This window comes from Hyla sarda, chromosome 6, assembly GCF_029499605.1.
Source record: "Hyla sarda isolate aHylSar1 chromosome 6, aHylSar1.hap1, whole genome shotgun sequence".
NCBI classification, from domain to species: domain Eukaryota; kingdom Metazoa; phylum Chordata; class Amphibia; order Anura; family Hylidae; genus Hyla; species Hyla sarda.
In genome coordinates, this window is record NC_079194.1 from 86,557,883 (window position 1) to 86,578,654 (window position 20,772).

The 20,772-nt window shown below is 41.6% G+C and overlaps 1 protein-coding gene across 1 annotated transcript in view; it reads left to right on the top strand.

The window, feature by feature from the left end:
• Positions 1-1,249: 1,249 nt before the first annotated feature.
• CACNA2D3 (calcium voltage-gated channel auxiliary subunit alpha2delta 3) overlaps positions 1,250-20,772 on the top strand; it is a 1,201,789-nt gene continuing 1,182,266 nt past the window's right edge. Inside the window, exons 1-2 of the mRNA XM_056524384.1 lie at positions 1,250-3,728; positions 4,329-4,410. Coding sequence (XP_056380359.1) covers positions 3,610-3,728; positions 4,329-4,410 — 201 coding nt within the window. The 5' untranslated portion in view covers positions 1,250-3,609. The remainder of the gene's footprint in view (positions 3,729-4,328; positions 4,411-20,772) is intronic.

Consider the following 20,772-nt stretch of genomic DNA (forward strand, 5'->3'; position numbering starts at 1 on the left):
GTATACTCACTAAGCATATGTTCACCGGCTCACTCGGCCATAGATCAGATTTTTCCTCGTGTGTCATAAAATATTAAAGCGCGTCAATGTTTTTCCTCTTTAGACATTTCCTCCCTGCTTAATTGATTTTATTTCAGGAAGCTCGGGTGTACTAATTTTAGCAATAAGGCGCAAACCCTCCATCCCTAAATCTACATCATATTGTAGATGAGCCACTAATTAATTGTGTGTTCACACCGCCGGATAGTATCGTCTAATGTGCGGCAAACACAAAGTTAAAATGAGCACATTACACACATGTACAGTACATACAGACCCAACTTTTCAGTGGGTGGAATGTTCAGAATCGTGACACACACCAGTAAAGACACATAGGAGAAATATTATTCCTTACAGTCATTTTTTTGTGCTTTTAGCAAAATAATAATAATTTAAAAAAAAAAATGAGAAAAAGGAACTATACAGTCTGCAGTTTGTGTGCAGGGATGCACGTAATTCATTTTACATGGTAAGTCATCCATGCATATCTGTACATTTTGCCTGTAGGTAATATGTGCACCTGGCGATACAACGTCTAATTCACATTAAAGGCACAGTTTGATCAAATTTGGCATACGTTATCATTTTTTTCTTTCAATAAGCTAAGAAAAAGTACAGAAAAAGACAGATATGAAGGTAGTGGAAGATTTGTTATTTCATTGCACAATGCTGGTAGAATATTGTAGGTTAGAATAGAATATTCCACTCCTGCTTGGAATATAATATTATAAAAATAAAAGTATTTTTATTATTAATAATAATAATAGTTGTTATTATTAAGTTATTTTAAATTATTTTTAATTTTTATTTATTTATATATATTGTTTAGCTCCATGAATAAAAGGGATCATACTACAAAGAGCGTGCTATGGTATAAGTTGGCATTACATCAATAAAGGATATTACTGTTATGTTTTTACTATATTACAAAAATACTTAAAAAACACACTGATAGCTGAGCTTGATTGGCTTACTATAATATCGGCCCTAGTATATGTGTCTGGGAAATTAGATTGTGAGCTCTTTTGGATACAGGGACTCATGAATGCTGACAACCAGCTTTGTACAGTGCTGCAGAACATGTTGGTGCTATGAAAGCAATGCGTCATTGATGATAATAAATAATATTAACAATAGTTATAATAATAATAAGTTTTATTAATAATAATAATAATAATTATTATTAGTATTATTATTATTATATTTAGATTCATGTTAATGCCCTTATGGTTGTACAGCACTACATAAGGTTGGTGCTATATAAGCAATTCATAATTGATAATAAATAATGATGATAATAGTGATGGTGATTATTATTATTATTATTTATCAATGTCCATGCCCTTATGGTTGTACAGCACTACATATGGTTGGTGCTATATAAGCAATTCATAATTGATAATAAATAATGATGATAATAGTGATGGTGATTATTATTATTATTATTTATCAATGTCCATGCCCTTATGGTTGTACAGCACTACATATGGTTGGAGCTATATAAGCAATACGTAATTGATATTAAATTATGATAATAATGATAATAATGATAGTGATGGTGATTATTATTATTATTTATCAATAATAATTGTACATATGGTACTCATTTCTTGTATCATCCCACCCTGAAGACCAAAGTCTACAGCAGTGTTCTCCAAACTGGGTCCCTCCAGCTGTTGCAAAACTACAACTCCCAGCATGCCCGGACAGCCAACGGCTGTCCGGGCATGCTAGAAGTTGTAGTTCTGCAACAGCTGGTGGGCCACAGTTTGGAGACCACTGGCCTACAGCATGACCTCATAAAACTTTATGATCCTAAGTGTTCTGTGCCCTAAAATCAATAGTAAATAGGAAGTGAAGTGTGAAGTTGCAATTATAAGCCATTATTATGTACTTAGTATTATTCCCCCAGGACTTTATTGCCCCTTAGCCTTAACCCTTGACCTGTCCAGCTGACTCCTCCTTTCTACTCCAGATGATGCTGTCATTTACAGGCTCAGGGTTTTATTCAGAATCTATTGTTTCTACATGAACTGCAATAACCCACCCTATTGACGGGAGATCTCCAAAACTTTAGGATGTATTGGAAGGCAAAACTCTAGGATGCCAGCAAGCGAGGGGTTAAAGGATTAGCAGGGAGAAACGCGGAGACACTTTCATTGCGGTGTAAACAGAACTTGCTGTAGTACTATGCTAATCTCCAATAATGGGAGCATTTTGTGAGCTGTTAGATTAATGGATGCTCAGCATGCATACAATGGGGAGGAATGCACAATAATAAAAGCTGGAGTTGTGAGTCGGGGAAGAGATAGGAAGAAGTGTTCGGATTAATAACTGGACAAAAAAAGAAATAAAATATATAAATATATCTATCGCCGTAGCTGCTGAGCTGTTTTAAAGGCAGAGATCTGATGCACAATCTTCCAAAGGGATTCCTCCCCGAACCGAAATTAATAATTTATTCATGGTCTCAAGTCACTTAGCCTGCATTGATCTAGCAAGGCTGCATTTTTCCTCTGGTTCATAAGCGTTTAAAAGCTGTATTTCTCCGGCAGCTGCAGCAGCTGTGATATGATACAGGCATGCTTCTATGCACGGGGACTGGCGACATAGGACTTCATTGAGCCGAGACTGTCCGTGATCGAGGAAAACTGACTGCGATACCAACATGACATGTCAACAAGGGTCCTGCTCTCGTCGTTCTCTGTCAGCGAGCCGCTGTTTAGGTGGCTGTACAGTAGCCGTTTGCACAACAAAAGCTGCTATGCAGTACGGCACTGAATGAATTGGGAAAACTCTCCGGTGGGTGTTCATTGTCCCTCGTGTCAGCTCTCCCCCCCACCACCACCCCTCTTCTTCAACTCCTCACTTGCTGTCAACACAACACCCCCAGCAACTGTTCCTCATCGACCGTCCCTCCGAGAAGACTCTCTTGCCATATAACTGCTCCCTCATCAACTCTTTGCCTCTTGTTCCTCATACTCTTGTTTTTCGATATATTTTCCGCTTGGTCCATCTTGCACAAGTTCCCCTTCTTTTTTTTTTCTATTTGTCAGCACTTTTCCATTAATGTCCGTTCCTGCTCCAGTGAACCAGCACTAGACTTGATATGGGATGAAGGCTGGAGGTTACCAGGAGAAGAAAAAAAAAGAAAGAAAGGAGACCTGAAGGCAGCTTCCCATTTGTAAAGTGAGCAGTAATTGTGAGAGGACAGGCTGCACAGTTGGAATCAATAGTCTGCTTTCTTGCAGCTAAGAGCTCTCTAGTCTCTCAGTAGGTCAGGGAAGTAACTCCAGTGCACTGCTTACTGCAGAGTTGTAGAGAAGTAAAGGCACGAGGCTGCAGTACTGGTACATCACGCTTCCTGTTACCAAGGACACAACTTTTCAAGTCATTGCAGGTTTCTCCTCATACTCTTACACCACAATCCCGAGGACTGTTATAGGATGAATGATGAATGATCAACTCCAATTCCTTTAAGTCTGCTCTAGGAAAAGGGGCAAACCGGATCATCAGCCTGAGTTTTCATCTTACTGTACAAGCCTTTTTGCAGACTCAAGACAAGGAACCATGCAAGGGATTTGCACTATTCCCCTAGCGTTTGGGATCTTTTTCTTTTTCTTCTGGATAGCCTTGAACACGACGCTAAAACCAGCGATCGGATCGGAGCAGCAGATCCCCTTATCTATGTAAGTGATGAGCCGTCGTTCGCTGCCCTGCGTATTTCTTTCATGGCCGAAGGTGTTTCGCGTGAACTTATCTGCTAGGAAGCAAGTTTCGCAGGCTGCAGAATTTTTTTCCCCTATTTTAATGTAGCCAATTAAATGCAGTCGTGCGGGAAGGAGAGAATGGGCTTTTTTTTTGTGTGTGTGTGTTTTGTCATTCCACCTCGATATAATTTACCTGCTGCATATTTCTGACCTTGCTTTACGGTTTTGCCAGCGTCCTTTAGACATTGTCATTTTTATCCGCATTCCGTTGTGGCATTAAATTGGTGGTGAATGAACCGGATCTGTGCACAGCTAGCAATGTAATTTCTAAGGGAGTAAAGCAGAAGCTTCCTTGGTACAATATAAACAAAAAACATAGGAGCTGCAGCAGATGCACGAGACAGAGAGGCCTTACCTTGCTAAATGCAGGTTTGCTTTGGATCTGCAAGTAGCTTCTATGTCCATTTTGCTGTGCTGTGCTGTTAATTTTTCTCGGTAGGGTTGTTCGATTAATTTTTTCCCCCACTCGGTAGAATAAAGCTAGTGTATTTACGTTGCTTTCCGTGCTTGTCGTTATAGGGTAAAGCTCTGGGCCTCTGCTTTCGGTGGGGAGATCAAATCCATAGCAGCAAAGTACTCAGGTTCCCAGCTCCTGCAGAAGGTAAGTGCAGTGTATTCGTGCCATTCACTGATCGCAGCAGTTGCGCGCTGGCAGAGCGTATCGATAACAGACAATGCCGGGGGTTTCTTCTCCATGCCATCAGCCTTTACTATAGTGCTGCATCTAAATATAACTTGTTAATTAAGCCATTACACTTAATTGCAAAACTGGCTAAATGAGCAGACTGTGTCGTAATGACATCCAGGAATTTTTTTCGCAGGGTGTATACATTTTGGTTCCCAGTTTACATACAAAAAGCCAGTTAGACTGACAATGACTAACTTAATAATTCCGAGGTGAATTAGTGTTTATTCTCATATTTCCCTTTGCTCATCCATGTCTGGCGATTGCATGTTCTGAGCGACAGGAGGCATTGCTGTGTTGTCATCTCTGCAGTTCTTACAATCCCATTATTCCCCAATCATCTCGACCCAGTGCTGGGATGTATTACATCATTACAGATAAGAGGCTGTGGATGTGGTTATCTGCCCGCTCAGCCGCACAGCTGGGTAATAACCCAGAGAAGTCATGTACAAACTTGAGGAATCTGTCTAAGTTGAAATTATTGCAGGCGATAATGAGCAAGGTGAAATTGTGATTATCGGCTCTGAAGCAAAAAAGCTGCACCTTTTCTGAGATTAAAAGAATATATCACAGCACTATAAACCATTCGGATGAACTGTGAACACTAATATGTTCTTAACATGCAGCTTCTCTGTCATTTAAGAAGATGTTGTGATGCTGGTAGCTCATGCTACGAGTTAACATTGCATCCCTGTTTATTGAAAGTCAGAATGTACCAAGACTCCTACAATAACCCATATGAACCATATACTGTACATAGCATACACACTAAGTCACTAGTATAATTCAATTTGGGTCTAGCTAGTCTTCACATGTCCTATTGCCTTTTCTTCAATGTCTGGCATAGTCGACTAGGAAGTAACTGATATCCTTAAGTCTTGCATATATTAGAAGCGTCCGTCTGGATTTCACATAGAGACAAAAGCATGAAGAGATCTGAAACACTGGCTAATTGCTGATGGTTGCACACTTCTAATGGCTGCTACTTCATTAAGACTCCCGGCTCACACAGTCCTGAAATCATCATAAAACAGCATCCACCTTCAACATGCACGCTTCCCAAATGCCAACGTCTTCAAGACACATGCTCACTTCCACAGTACAAAAAAAAAAAAAAAAAAAAACCTTGTCGTCATTGACATGTATATGCTCAATGTTTTTTCCGCACGGGCTCTTTGGCCTTTTTTTTTTTTTCCTGTAAAATACCCGACATTGAAAAACACACAAACAAAGCAAATGATGATTTTCTGCAGCTGCCGAAATTACAGCTAAAGAGAATGAAAACGAGCGATATTATTTAGCAAATTACATCGGATCTTTAAGGGTACTTTGATCTGATGAAAGCTTGACACTACTCCACTGGCCTTCCTTAGATGAGATGTTTGCCAAAATTGTGATGGGGTTTGATCCCTTACTCTATAATCTGCAGTGAGGAAACATTACAGTGCAATACAATAGGTATCCAGCTCATCCTCTAGGAATGGACATGCATGGTTCTGCCGCCGGCCAGTCCACAGCAACAACAAGAGGTGAAAACAACAGTGATCCAGAGCATCAATGATATTCAGCTTTATTTTCACCAGCAGCCATACATCACACAGGTAAAAGAGCAGCCAGGGACACAGCATACATGTTTCAAGCGCATGCGTGTTTTTCATCACTACGCTTGAAACGTGTCTGCTGTGTCAGTAGATGTTTGTTTTTACGTGTGTGATATATCGCTGCTGTTGAAAATAAAGCTGAATATTGTTGATATGCTGGATTACTGTTGTTTACCTATGGAATGTACATGAATGGGGGTGGGGGGGGGGGGGGGGGCTTTCAGTGAGAAATTATCTGAGACCTGAAGCCAGAATTTGGTCAAATATGATACTTAGGATATTATACAAGTGTAAGGTCAAAGGGGGAGATTTATCAAAACCTGTGTAGAGAAAGAGTGGTGCAGTTGGCCATAGCAACCAATCAGATTGCTTCTTTTATTTTTCACAGACCTCTTTAAAAATGAAAGCAGCAATCTGATTGGTTGCCATGGGCAACTGCACCATTCTTTCTCTGCCCAGGTTTCATAAATCTCCCCCAAAATGTATATCTCAGTGCTACATGTGGACATATTGGGGGAGATTTATCAAACCTATGCAGAGGAAAAGTTGCCCAGTTGCCCATAGCAACCAATTAGATAGCTTCTTTAATTTTTAAAAGGGCTTGTGCAAAATTAAAGAAGCAATCTTGCAACCTCTGCACAGGTTTTGATAAATCTCCCCTCCCTTGTGCCTCATTTACTAAGGCTTTTCCTAGCAGCTTTTGTAGGGTTTTTTTTTTTTGTCGCATGTGTCGTGCGCCAGAATTTCTGACAAAATTTTTTTGAGTAACCCTACTAGTTCTTCACTTTCCTCAGAAAACTATAACTAAAATATTTGTCCTTTCAGCACTTATTAGCAGCTGAATGCTAAGGAGGAAATTCTTTTCTCTTTGAATTTCTTTTTTGTCCTGTCCACAGTGCTCTCTGCTGATACCTGATGCCCGTATCAGAAACTGTCCTGAGAAGGAAAAAAAAAAACATAGCAAACATATGCTGCTCTGGATAGTTCTTGACATGGACAGAGGTGTCAGCAGAGAGCACTGTGGACAAGACAAAAAATAAATAAAATAAAAATAATTTCCTCTGCTAATAAGTACTGGAGGGATTAAGATTTTTAAATAGAAATAATTTACAAATCTGTTTAACTTTCTGGGACCAGTTCATAAAAAAAAAAAAAAAAAAAAAAAATGTTTTCCACCAGAGTACCCCTTTAATAGAATATTACTTGTGTATGCCTATACTGGGTAAACATTAATGCCGCTGGGTAGTTATGTGTTAACCAAGCAGGAAACAGGCACTGAGCATGTGTAATATTTTGCAATGGATTTTTTAAATGATCCTCCTTGTCTTTATAAGTGCTAAGAGCCGGTTACGGAGACAATCGCTGATGAACAGTTAATGTGACTACCGGTGAATTGCTTGTCACTCATGCAGTAAGTGAAAGACATAATCTGCTTCATGCAAATACATTTGTGCCTTATCTTTTTCACGGGGCCCCATGTGGTAATAATTGCAGTCAAGCAAACAGTATAAAAATGTCTGAGGTCCTGAGGGCTGGCTCTGATTTATGCTTATTTTGTGCAAAGACCCTTTTTTCACGGTTTGTATCCGGCTGATCTCCTAATAAACCGGCCAGAATTTCGCTAATTTTGAAACTATGAAGCGTTCTGGGACATTGGGACCTCATTTCTCCAGCAATGCTGATATTTTGTAGGGAAAAAAAACCCACTAAAAATATTCTGTCAGCCCCTAAAACATATTGGGGGGAATTCATCAAGAGTGATGTAGGTGAATGTTTTTTAACCCATTAATTCATATGGTGAAAACTGTGTACTGGCCTCCAATTCATTACATGGTGCAGGGCATGAGATACATATGAGATACATCAAGAGATAACGCTGTCTCAACAGCGAAACATGTCGGGGGTGGCTGTGCTCATATTTTAAGTTGCACGTCACAGTGTTGCCATTGCGGCAGGCTGCAGCGCCGCTAAAACAGTTACATTATCAGACAGGGGGTCCCCCACTGGTTATTTTTCATTGTTCAAGCAACAGACATTTATTTTTAACCAATTGAGTGGGAATATTTTATCATACCAATAAAAGTTATATTTTAGGGGATTTATTAAGAGGGGAGTTAGTGACTCCTGGGCTTCGGCCCTGGGGTTTGTAGTTATTGTGTCTTAGGACCCCTCATTCCCCCTTTTGGGGTGTTTTTTGAGTTTGATTACATATGGTGCTGATCACATTTCTTCAGTACTTCACTTTGTATGGTGCTCCCCCTGCGACTTTTTGTGCGACTTTTTAACCTGTTCGACAAAATGTATGACTTTTTAAGAATGCTATCTACGGCCAGTTTTGTAAGTCAAGTCAGGGCTGGTGTAGCTTTGCGCCTCCGATAGCTCAGAGATGCGACAAACTGAAAAGTCCTACATCATAAGTTCTTGACCACTGCATGATATCAACTGAAATGACAACTTGGTATGTTCTTTTTGAAAAACCTTTTAAATTAAAAGTCGCAAAACTTTGGTGCAAAAAAAATAAAAAATAAAAAAATCATTGAAACATAGAAACATAGAATGTGTCAGCAGATAAAAACCATTTGGCCCATCTAGTCTGCCCAATATTTCTGAATTCTATAAATAGTCCTTGTCCCTATGTTATATAAAGGATAGCCTTATACCTAACCCATGCTTAAACTCCACTGTGCCAAAAGAAAGCATCAAAGAACAGCAGAAAAAAAAATAGTAAAATGATTTATAAGATTCCCCCCATAGTCTTTGTCATTGTCTTGGTCCAGTTTATAGAATGTTTCTATATGGTTCAACTTGTAAAATTGTTATTAGGTTTTTCTCATTTTTAAACTTAAAAAACTAGAAAACATTCCAAAACAAAAGGAAAAAACAACATTTGATATATGGTATTCCTAGGGGAGCATTCAGCCCCCCCCCCCCCCCACCCCCCCGGAGGAATCATAGACTCATATAGACTGTTTGTTTTAAATGAACATCTTTTCATCAATTCATCTAGCTACCATAGACCAGCCTTAACTAATAAATCTAAGTTAAATCTCCTCTCTTATTTCCAGGTTTCTACCTTTTTGTGACGTTCCAACTTTATCAGGGTCAACCTATAACCAACTGTGTTGACATCTTCTCATTCCCACTTAGTACCCCAGACTCTTCCCTTTCTAAGCAATGCTCTTGTAAAATAATGAATTACCGTTTTTTTCGTCGTATAAGACGCACTTCCCCAAAACTGGGGGGGGGGGGAAGTTGGAGCGTCTTATAAGGCGAATACACACCTTTCACGGCGGTCCCTGCGGCCATCAACGGCCGGGACCCGCGGCTAATACAGGACATCACCGATCGTGGTGATGCCCTGTATTAATCCTTCAGACGCTCCGATCAAAGCTGACCACCGCATCTGAAGGAAAAATAACACTAACCCGGCTGTTCAGTCGGGCTGTTCGGGATCGCCGCGGTGAAATCGCTGCATCCCGAACAGCTTACAGGACACCGGGAGGGACCTTACCTGCCTCCTCGGTGTCTGCTCCGTGCCGGGATCCCTTGCATGGCCGGCGCTCTCCTTCGTCGTCATCACGTCGTCGCGCACGCCATCCCCTCATCCAATAGGAGCGGTGTGCGTAGCGACGTCATGGCGGCGACGGAGAGCGAGGATACCGGGCAGCAGAGATGTTTCGGAGCGACGGGGACACCACAGGGACGCGGCGACAACGATGGAGGGCGACATCCAGGGCAGCTGTGATGGGTCCGGAGTGGCGGGGACACGTGAGTACTACCTCCTATACCAGTGGTCTTCAACCTGCGGATCTCCAGATGTTGCAAAACTACAACTCCCAGCATGCCCGGACAGCCAACGGCTGTCCGGGCATGCTGGGAGTTGTAGTTTTGCAACATCTGAAGGTCCGCAGGTTGAAGATCACTGTCCTATACTTTACATTGTATTTGGTTCAGAATCTTTATTTTCTAGATTTTTATCCTATAAAATTAGGTGTGTCTTATATGCCGTAGCGTCTTATATGAAGAAAAATACAGTAATACATTTTATTTTCTAAAAACTTTGCATTGAACTATATATATATATATATATATATATATATATATATATATAATTTTGTATATTATTTTGTGCCACAAAGTTTTTGGGCTTGTGTATCTAGAAGGTACTCGGTAATTCTAATGTTATGAAGAGAAGAATGCTTTAGAATAACACTGGGTTATAGTGCGGGTGAACAGGAGACCGATGTGGGGTCTCTGACTAAGATACGTACCTGCAGCCTGAAGCAGTGTTCCTCTGAAGATCCACTACTTTATTTGGCGACTTGTGCACAGGAGGCAGGCCTGCTGGGAGAATATGAATATTTATGGATGCTGGTCACGTGAGCGCTCTGTAGGCGTAATCGCTCACGTGATCAGCGCCCATGAATATTCAAATTCACCCAGTGAGTCCACCTCCTATGCGCAATTCACCAAAGAAAGAAGCGGACCTTCAGAGGGACAACTCTTCAAGAGACCCCGAATCAGTCTCCTGTTTACCCGCAGTGAATTGGGTTTAGTGTGGGTGAACAGGATGACTGTTTTCCTTTAAGCTGAACATGACTTATTTTTGTCATGGGGTACAACATGACTCCTTTGCACAACTTTATAGAAACAGGTGGCCTTCTGGATTCTTTGCTAGTGTAACACCAACTATGGTAAATAAAAGTTGAGTTACTGTAAATAAAAGTCGAATTACAATTGTTGAAATCATCTCAGCAGCACTAAGGATGGGTTCATATGGTGTTTTAAGCTTTCCATTGAGTTATACATTGGGATAGCAAAAAGCTTCAACAATTCCACTGCAAAGCATTTTGTTTTATACAGAATGGGCGCACCCATGTTTACTGTAGGAACCAGCCTCTGAGGGTTCTCACTGTCCATGTCATGTCCCCTTATAACAGTTTCCTCTACTTCAGCCGGCAGCTGTAATCTCCTGCATGACAGGGGTATTGCCAAGTCCGTACTCCCAACCCCTCCCCTCAAATAACACCAGGAAAGGAATGAATTGGCCACAGCAGCTATTTTATTATAAACAGTCAGATATAACATTAACACGTAATAATACAAAACCCACTCAATACCAAGGTGGTCCTCGATGCCCAAACTCCCCTGGCGGTCCCCCCATTTAGATCCCATGCAAGCTCATTTTGCCTCCAGCTGATCCCACTGGCTCAAAGGCAGGACACTGCTCACCCGCGGGGACCCCCAAGATGCATAAGCCTCCCATCTCTCAAATACTTCACTGGAACCACCATCCACCAAGATCTAACCTCCAAAAGGAGTCCAAAACTGAGTTGGTTCCCTCCCTTCACATTTTCCACACCTTTTGTTAACACCTAGTTCGAGGACCCCCCTGCCCACAACTGCTGCGACAAAGAAAAGAGCAAATATCTCGCCAACCACCCCATTCCGAACATCCCCCCAAGAAAAACCACCCCCAAATTAAAGAAGACAAAACAAAGAAAACAAGGGAGGTTGGGAGCTTTCTGCCTTCCAGTAAAACACCTCAGTCACAACTGACCGCCCCCCCCAGCCCTCCACTTCTTTATATATCCCACCCCCCTTTCCCCCAGACCTTACCCACCCTCCACCAATTACCTCCCTTGAGCCCCTCAAGTCCTTCAACCCGCACTCCCCCTCCTTCTGCTCTCTCCATGTCCCCAGCTCATCCTACCTTTTCATCATTCTCCCCTTAATCTTTTACTCCCTGTCAAACCCTGTCATGATGACCTCCCCATAGCTGTGCCGAAATCCGGCCTATCTTCCTCTCTAAAACCAAGCACTATGTCTGGGGAAGCAGGATACTTTTTTATCTTCTCCTGGGAAGCTCAGGGATGTGTGTATATGTATATATATATATATATGTATATATATATATATATATATATATATATATATATATATATATAGTCTATATATAAACAGTTACAAAACTGGAGTTTTCCCAAGGAAACTGATGAATGTTACTATCCATTGACCTGCTACAAAGCCATAATACTGGTAGTCAAAGTTATCGAAAAGGCATGTAGTGTTTTGCAATCTTCATATATTCTATGAAAATTGACCTGTGATCCAACATTTATGAGCCGACCTTCTGTTAATGACGTCCCTTCTCCAGATCTAAGTACAGTTTCTAATATGGTTTATACTACTTGTTTATGGTCACAGTTAGCAGCACAACTAGTATGTAAAAAAGGTCAGTAGATACCACTAAGTCATGACCTATTTGGGGACACATTGGACTTTAAATTCTGCATACAAAATAAGATCTTCTTAGCATAGTCTTGGAAAGAAAACAAAGCACCATTTTGTAGAACGTATTCAAGGAAAGTTTCCCAGAGGGCATACAGTTCTTGGCCAAGGTTGCAGTAAAGCAGATGACGTCCATAAATAGGAATTGCTACAATGGATATATTTATTCCAAAAATATTTTCTTGTAGTCTAAGCTGTAGACCAAAGTGCTGCAGTAAGACTATTAGCTGCTGATGGAGCTGATCTAAACTGGTTGCTTATTGGTAACAAGAAAGTATTTTCTAGGAAATAGCTGGATAGATATAATATAGACTAGTGTAGGGTAAATGTGGTCCTCAGGGACTGTTATTACCTTGAGATTAGACAGAATTTTTCTTTTATTTTAGATTGAATGCTTCTTGTTATGCCATATGTCATTGAATTGGCTTTCTGTAGGCGCTTGCTGTGATTCAGTGACTGTAGTTTTATAGCATATTCAGACATTATACAGTAATCAAGTCTTAAGCTGACTAAATGCATAAGGTTATTGTGGGCTGAACCCACTGATTTTGGCAGCATGGACAGATCTTCTACTGTATATTGTAACCTCCGACCACTTCCCCAAGGATAGATGTCAGGGGAGAGAAGGATCAGATAGCTTGGTTTCAACATGCCCAATATTTTTGTTTTGAAGGCAAAGCCAACACCAAATGGTTCTGACAGCAGCTTACTCCTCTCTTCTCATTCACAAAACATGAATGCTCAGACTGAGCCCAACATGCATGGTTATGGTAGTGCCAGTATAGATAGCTGTTGGATGAACAGCTGTCCAGCTGAAGGTGCAGAACATAAATGGCTATCTGAGAATCTCTCAGATCTAAATCTCCATACGGGCAGATAGCTGATAGGAAGATAAAACAATTGATTCTTGTCTCTTAGCTGAGAGCTGTTTAGAAAGTTATATATAATTGTGTATTTCTTCAAAGCTTATGTGCCATAGAGGTGGTGCTGAACTGCACCATGCATGTCTTCTTACTTTCTCCCACCTCTCCCTGCTTGGCTTCCAGCACTGAGCCTTGTACATCAATCATATAGTGGAGAGAGAAGGTGTGCATGCTGCAGCTCTCCACTGCCTATATGATACTTGAGCTTGGAATGTGATTTTATAACTATGCATATTAGCCATCAGCTAAGACACAGGTATCATTTGATTTATCTCCATATCAACTACCCACCCATGAATGCAGCTCTGAACATGACATAACTCCCCTTAAAGGGGTACTCCTGTGGAAAACTATTTTTTTTAATCAACTGGTGCCAGAAAGTTAAACAGATTTTTAAATTACTTCTATTAAAAAAATCTTAATCTTTCCAGTACTAATTAGCTGCTGTATGCTCCAGAGGAAGTTGTGCAGTTCTTTCCAGTCTGACCACAGTGCTCTCTGCTGATACCTCTGTCCATGTCAGGAACCATAGTACAACTTCTCCTGCTCTGGACAGTTCCTGATATGTCAGCAGAGAGCACTGTCAGCAGAGAACTTCCTGTGGAACATACAGCAGCTGATTAGTACTGGAAGGATTAAGATTTTTTTTAAATAGAAGTAATTTACAAATCTTTAACTTTCTGTCACCATTTGATTTAAAAAAAAGTTTTCCATTGGAGTACCCCTTTAAGCTCTTATAGTTTCCCTTTAAGCTCATAAATAATCGTTACACTTTATTATTGTTGTATTATAGTCCTGTCCTGTTTTATCGGGGTAATATAGCCCTCTTTATAGCTATATGAGTGCCTTTTGAAGACATCCTCTCTTTGTCTATTGGCTCCTGGGGCTTTTCTGACATATTGGAGGCTTCACTGTGAGTCTACCTGGATAGATTAGCTTTAAGGTTAGGTATTTAAAGTTTGTTGGTGTGAAAAATATACTACTGACACCTGTAACAAAAAAAGATTTTACGAGGTGTTATTTATTATGAGGTCTTTTTGAGACAAATTGAAATGTTATATTAGACCTAAAAAGTTATACAGTGGTCCCTTCTGTTATAATATCAATGTTTTATATGATGACCATTGTAAGCTAAAAACATGTAACATTTTGACTTTACGTCTCTGTGGAAATTGAGTAAGAGGTTCTGATGCCTCTAAATGTCACCCAAATAAGAAAAAGTGAAGATGAAATAAAAATAGCAAGTAAAGAATACAAGTTAAACCAGTCCTTAGACATAAAAATAGGACCTTTGAAGCTGTAAATCCCTTTCTATGTTGAGGACAGAAGCTTCTTTAGGGTCCTGTACAGTAATAATAATAATTATCCTTATCTGTCTGCAGTACTTAACAATACAAACTGTACATAAACAGTGAACATTAGATTAACAAACTGAATAGCAAATCAAAGGAGTGAAGGTCCTGCTCAAAAGAGGTCGCAATCTATGGGGAAACGGGGTAGATCAAAATTGAAAACGTATTGATTTGTACAATGGTTTAGGACCATTTTTTACAAAACAAACAAGAAAAAGAAACTGGATAGTATACATATAGCTGCACAAATCGGTCACCAGCTAGTATGTGCATTATCTGTTTATTAAACCAAATTCACTGTGGTTAAATGGGCACTCTCAGGAAAACAAATTTTTGCTATTGCACTCCCTATGGTAAATAAAAAAAAAAACCTTCTAATGTACTTAGTTTAAAAAGAATGAAGTTTTCTATGTTTTATTTGTGTTTAATTAAAGCTGCCACTAGGTGTCTTCCTACTTGTTCAGAGCCCATTTTCCCCATCTTTTGCACAGACTTTGGACTCCTGCTGGCCCGGCAGAAGTCCAAAATCAGGAAATACTGAGGGGAGTGTGTGCAGCCTTATCCAATCATAGCTCATCTCACACTGAACTGCTCTGGGTTGTTTATAGCAGAGTGAGGGGGGGAAGTTCTTCCCTGTATGGCTTCAGATGATGTCACGCCTGCTGGGTAATGCCCCCTTCCCAGTCTGTGAATTTGACTGAGACTAAGCAGAAAATACAGAGCAATATCAAGGTAGAAAACTAACAAATATTAAAAATGGGGGCAGTGAACTGGGAGGATTATAAAATTTAACAAGATCATGAGACGTATTAATCATTTATTTTGGAAGTTCCAATTATTAAAGGGGAAGGTGTTAAAAATTTCAACCTTTCCCTTGTAGCATTCTGGTCACCTACAATGAGAGTAAAAGTGGCCATACACCTTCAATAGCTGTCGGGCGATCTCACCCAATAGCTTCATATACATGTTGGCCAAACATTTATGTGTTGTGAATGGGAAGACTTCCCTGGAGACAGTTTATCTCCGGAAAACAAAATGTCAGGCAGTTGAGATTTTACAGTTAATGTCAGGGGAGAGTCAGGAAGCCTCCATATATATTAGATGGTCAGCCAGTCCTGATGATTGGCCGACCAATATTGTATATTGTAACTTGAGACATTCTCTATAACTGACGCAATCAGAGGACTTTTTCCGGCAGTCCCATGAAAGGTCTATGAGGCTTCCGGAAATTCGTCCTCTGATTGCGACGGTCTCAGAGCAAGTCTCGGGTTGCGAGATTGCCTGGAAGCTTTAAACATATCCTGCCTCTGGAGATTGTGACAGGTACCCTTTAATTGTATATGCCCTAATAGTATATGAAACTAGTTTAATATATACAGTTATAAAGAGATGGTTTCCAAGAAGGACAACTTCTTTAGGTAGTTTCCCCCAATATGTTTGCTCCTCTTTGGATAAATGTTTTAGTATAAAAATTTTACACTAAATTTCTATTTACAATGATAATCTAAGGGCTTGTTCACTCTGGCTTGTATGGAGCCATACACACTCTGTTGGACTCTACTATTAAACAACTTTTTTGATCAAATTCATATTGAATCGACCTTCCCTATAAAATCCAGTTCAGTTAAAGGTTTATACACTTCTATCCTTATTAAGGTTCTGCATAAAGGAGCCATAATACTGCCTTGTGCATTAGCCCCAAGACTCATATTTGGAAAAAAAAATTTTTTTAGTGTGGCAGTGTGGCAAGGAAAGGGTGTATTTCCCTTGCTAACTCTGGTGAATGCTCCACCTGTGGCCTGATTAATGAGGTATCAGGAAGGGAAAGTGTGTGTTTAAAAGGAAAGGAAACAGAATAGTTGGGGCTCTCTCTGGGAAACAGTATGCTGGCTGTTAGAGGGGGAGACACACGGGCCCTGTTTAGGTAACACACAGAAGGCGCTGCGAGTGGTCCAAGAAGTGGTGTGAACTGTGAGTAACAGGTTGCAGGAGACACATGTTTAACTGGCTGAGAGTAGCTCACCAGTTCGTAGTCAGGGCATGCTGTGACCAGTCAGTGACCAGACGGTCTAGGACTTTATTTTGTTCCTGTTTATGTTTTGTTTTACCTGCAACCTGTGGAAATAAAGCTGGCGAGGAGCCAGACTTGTATGCGGAACTGTGGTCTGTGGTGTTATTGTGAGGAACGTGTCCCGTGGCAAGTGACCAGGACGATCCCAGAGCTAACCCCTAAGACGGTTCGTCACATTAGGGACAATAAAGTTTTCAATAAGACATATTCTTTTATTACAGTAGAACTTGAATAAACATTTGAAAACTTCCATGAAAACATTTAAGATACTTCATCATCAATATTGCTTGCACCTGCATTAAAATATACCCACAAAGCATTAAGACGACTCACAGGTTGTTACTGGAAAATTAGGTCACATCTTTGCTCGGAGTTAGTTCTATGCAACTTGACACAAATAGAAATCTGTTTAGTCTATCAGTCTATGTGCACATGTAAATGAAGCACACTTCTATCTCATTTCTTCTGGAACACCTATAGACATATGTATATGGGAACTGTCATAAAATATAATTTGTATATGTTATGCTACAAGCTTATTATATAAACTTTGCAATGTATTTACTTTACTTTTTTTATTTTTATAAATAGATATATTTTCTTGCTCTCTGCCCTGTCAATCAAGCAGGCAAGTACGAACGCTGTGTGCGGCAGCACGGCAGGTCCGCTCTGATCTCCCTCCTCTTTGTGTTACACATGCAGAGAGGAGGGAATTGAGGAGCTGCCTGCCGATATTGGCTGCCTCTTCTATGCTGCACTCCCAAGTGTGAGTACAGCATAGAAGAGAGAGCGCAGAAGTTCTCCCTGGCAGGGCTACAGATGATGTGAGATGAACTCACTGTTAGGGGCCATCCATCCTGGCCGTGAGCGCTCCCCCTCCTCTGTTACTGCTCTACCCGGGACTTGCGGTGCGGGACACGCCCGCACACGTGTCCCGGGCATTGCTATGGGCAACACTCCAGCCGTTCCGTCCAGCCATGAGCGCTCCCCATCTTGTGCCCCCGGCAGCTCCAGGACTCACTATGCAGGACGCACCTGCATCCGAGTTCCGAACGTCCACTCACCTCCTCGCTCCTCTGCTCCCTGTGTCCGCCGGCACGCGCGCCCTCGCCGACTCTGTAAAATTTAAAGTGCCAGCACACCATTAACTGCTTGCCGGATCTTCATGCCTTGTGCCTAAGAGAAAGCGTACCCTTGTGTGTGCCATATAGTGTTCCTGACCCTTCGCTTGTGACCTGACCTTGCTCCTTTGCAGCCTGCCTCCTGACCTTGTGCCTGTGACCTGACTATGCTACCTTGCTGCCTGACTCCTGACCCGTGCTTCGTTTGACTTTGCCTTCTTCTGTGCCAAGCATCACCTGAGCAACCTGTGTGTACGGATCATGCCAGGGGTAGCGACCTGGGTGCCGCCTGCATATGCAAGTCCATCCCAAGCTTTGCAGTGGGCTCTGGTGAAAACCAGCGGCACCTTAGACTTCACTCCCTGGTACGGTTCAGTCATAGTCCACACAGGAAAGCGGATCCACCTCTCCTTTGCCATTACGGTAAGAACCTTACACTCACAGACCGTGAGCTGAAGGCAGAAGAAAGTTAAATGCGTAAAACCACATAAAATGAAATATTACAGTGGAAGGGGGGGGGGGGAGTTAAAAGGTTGGGGGGGGGGGGGACTGCTCCCACCATGTGTTGATATCTCTCTTCAGGGCTCGGTCTTCTTCCACATCTTGGAACCCGACGCGTCACACTGCGATCAGCTTATAGTTGCACATCGATGTCCCGCCTTGGCTGGTGATAGGCTGAGCGCAGTGTCATGTAACAGGCCCGGGCAGCAGGGCAGAAGGCGGGGGCCTAGGCTCCTTACATGACACTGTGCTCAGCATATCACTGGCCGAAGCAGGATATTTCTATGGAAGGGGATTGCAGTGTGACGCATCAGGTTCCAAGATGTGGAAGAAGACCAAGCCCACATCGGGGATCAACAGAAGATAAGTTTGTTATTTACATTTTTTGCAGCCCAGGCACAATGTATTAAAAAAATTCAGCCGGATATTTGCTAATTTTGTTCTGTTTTTACTTTATACTTTGTAGATCACTGCCACTGTAAAACTGCCTTTTCATGGGTTACTTAGTTTTCAATGGAAAGGTGGCCTTACAAAAATGGAGCAGAGACTAACAATGTGAAAATTGATGAGGGTTCTAATCATTAACCTCCATCCATGGGTCCATTAACATTAGTGCAGTTCTTGGTCCCATGGGGTTTCTGTTACTTTTTGATGTAGAGAATATCATAACATATAGTGTAGGGAGGAAATGGAAAATTAAAAGTGTTCCAGAGAATCCTATAATAGATATAGGTTGTGAAACCCCAGACTTTTTTTTGAGACAATGATTTATCACTAGTGATTTATGGCTTGAATCACAAAATAGCCTATTAGATCCTATAGGGAATGTAACACTTAGTATCCCCATCTACCAGCTTTCTCGTTGTTATGATGTATTGAGAGAAAGCTGTCATTTTGTGGCAGGTAGGTGAGGAGAACAACATTTATGAATAAAATGTAAGTTTACCCAGATCATTCTTTCAGTGGATCATCTCAGAAATGCATTTTTGTCTATGGGGACGACAATACAGTCTGCATGGTCCTATCTTCCAACTGGCCACCCTCGGGATCTCTGGTCACATTTCTGGCCGGAGGTTCCATTCGTGTGAACCCAGCTTCATAGTGCTCATCTTGTCAATAAAGAAAAGGGAAACCTGATAAAATACTTGACAGACCCAAAATGAGTCAACAGAATCCATAATGATTCTTGAGAATCCGTTTCACCATGGATCTATCAAAGCTGTTATTGCTATCTATATATATAAAACTCAACGTGTGTGTGTGTATCTATGTATGTATGTATATTTGTATGTATGTATGTATGTATGTTCCACAAAAACTTTCAAACGACTAAAGATATTAACATGAAACTTGGCACACATGTTACTTATATGTCAACAACAAACATAGGATAGGTAATTTAACCCTTACTCACCCCCATTTGCCAGGGGCGGGGCTTATGTTTAAAGTCCCATGCAAGTCAATGGGACATATGTATTACTGCATAACTTCCAAACGGCTGGAGATATTTCGATAATACTTGGTCACATGTTACTTATATGTCCACTTAAAATATAGGATAGTTGATTTAACCCTTAAATACCCCCATTTGTGAGGGTCAGGGTTTTCGTTTAAAGTCCCATGCAAATCAATGGGAAATGTATGTTCCCATATAATTTCCATACGGCTGGAGCTATTTCAATACCTGGTACACATATTATGAGTAGGGATATGAGGACGGGAGGTCGGGATAGGAGGTTGAGATAGGAGGTCTGGATAGGAGGTCGGGATAGGAGGACGGGATATGAGGACAAGATATGAGGTCGGAATAGGAGGTCGGGTAGGAGGTCGGGATAGGAGGACGGGATAGGAGGACAGGATATGAGGACGGGATGGGAGGACTGGATAGGAGGTTGGGATAGGAGGTCGAAATAGGAGGATGGGATAGGAGGTCAAGATAGGAGGTCGAGATATGAGGACGGGAAAGGAGGTCGGGATAGGAGGTCGGTATACAAGGTCTGGATAGGAGGTCGGGAAGGGAAGTCGGGATAGGAGGTTGGGATAGGAGGATGGAATAGGAGGTCGAGATAGGAGGTCGAGATATGAGGACGGGAAAGGAGGTCGGAATAAGGAGGTCGGGATAGGAGGTCGGGATAGGAGGACGGGATAGGAGAATGAAATAGGAGGTCGAGATAGGAGGTCGGGATAGGAGGTCGGGATAGGAGGTCGGGATAGGAGGTCGGGATAGGAGGTCCAGATTGGAGGACGGGATAGGAGGACGGGATAGGAGGTCGAGATAGGAGGTCGGGATAGGAGGAAGGGATAGGAGGTCGGAATAGGAGGTCGAGATAGGAGGTCAGGATAGGAGGTCAGGATAGGAGGATGGTATAGGAGGTCGGGACAGGAGGTCGAGATAGGAGGACGGGATAGGAGGTCAGG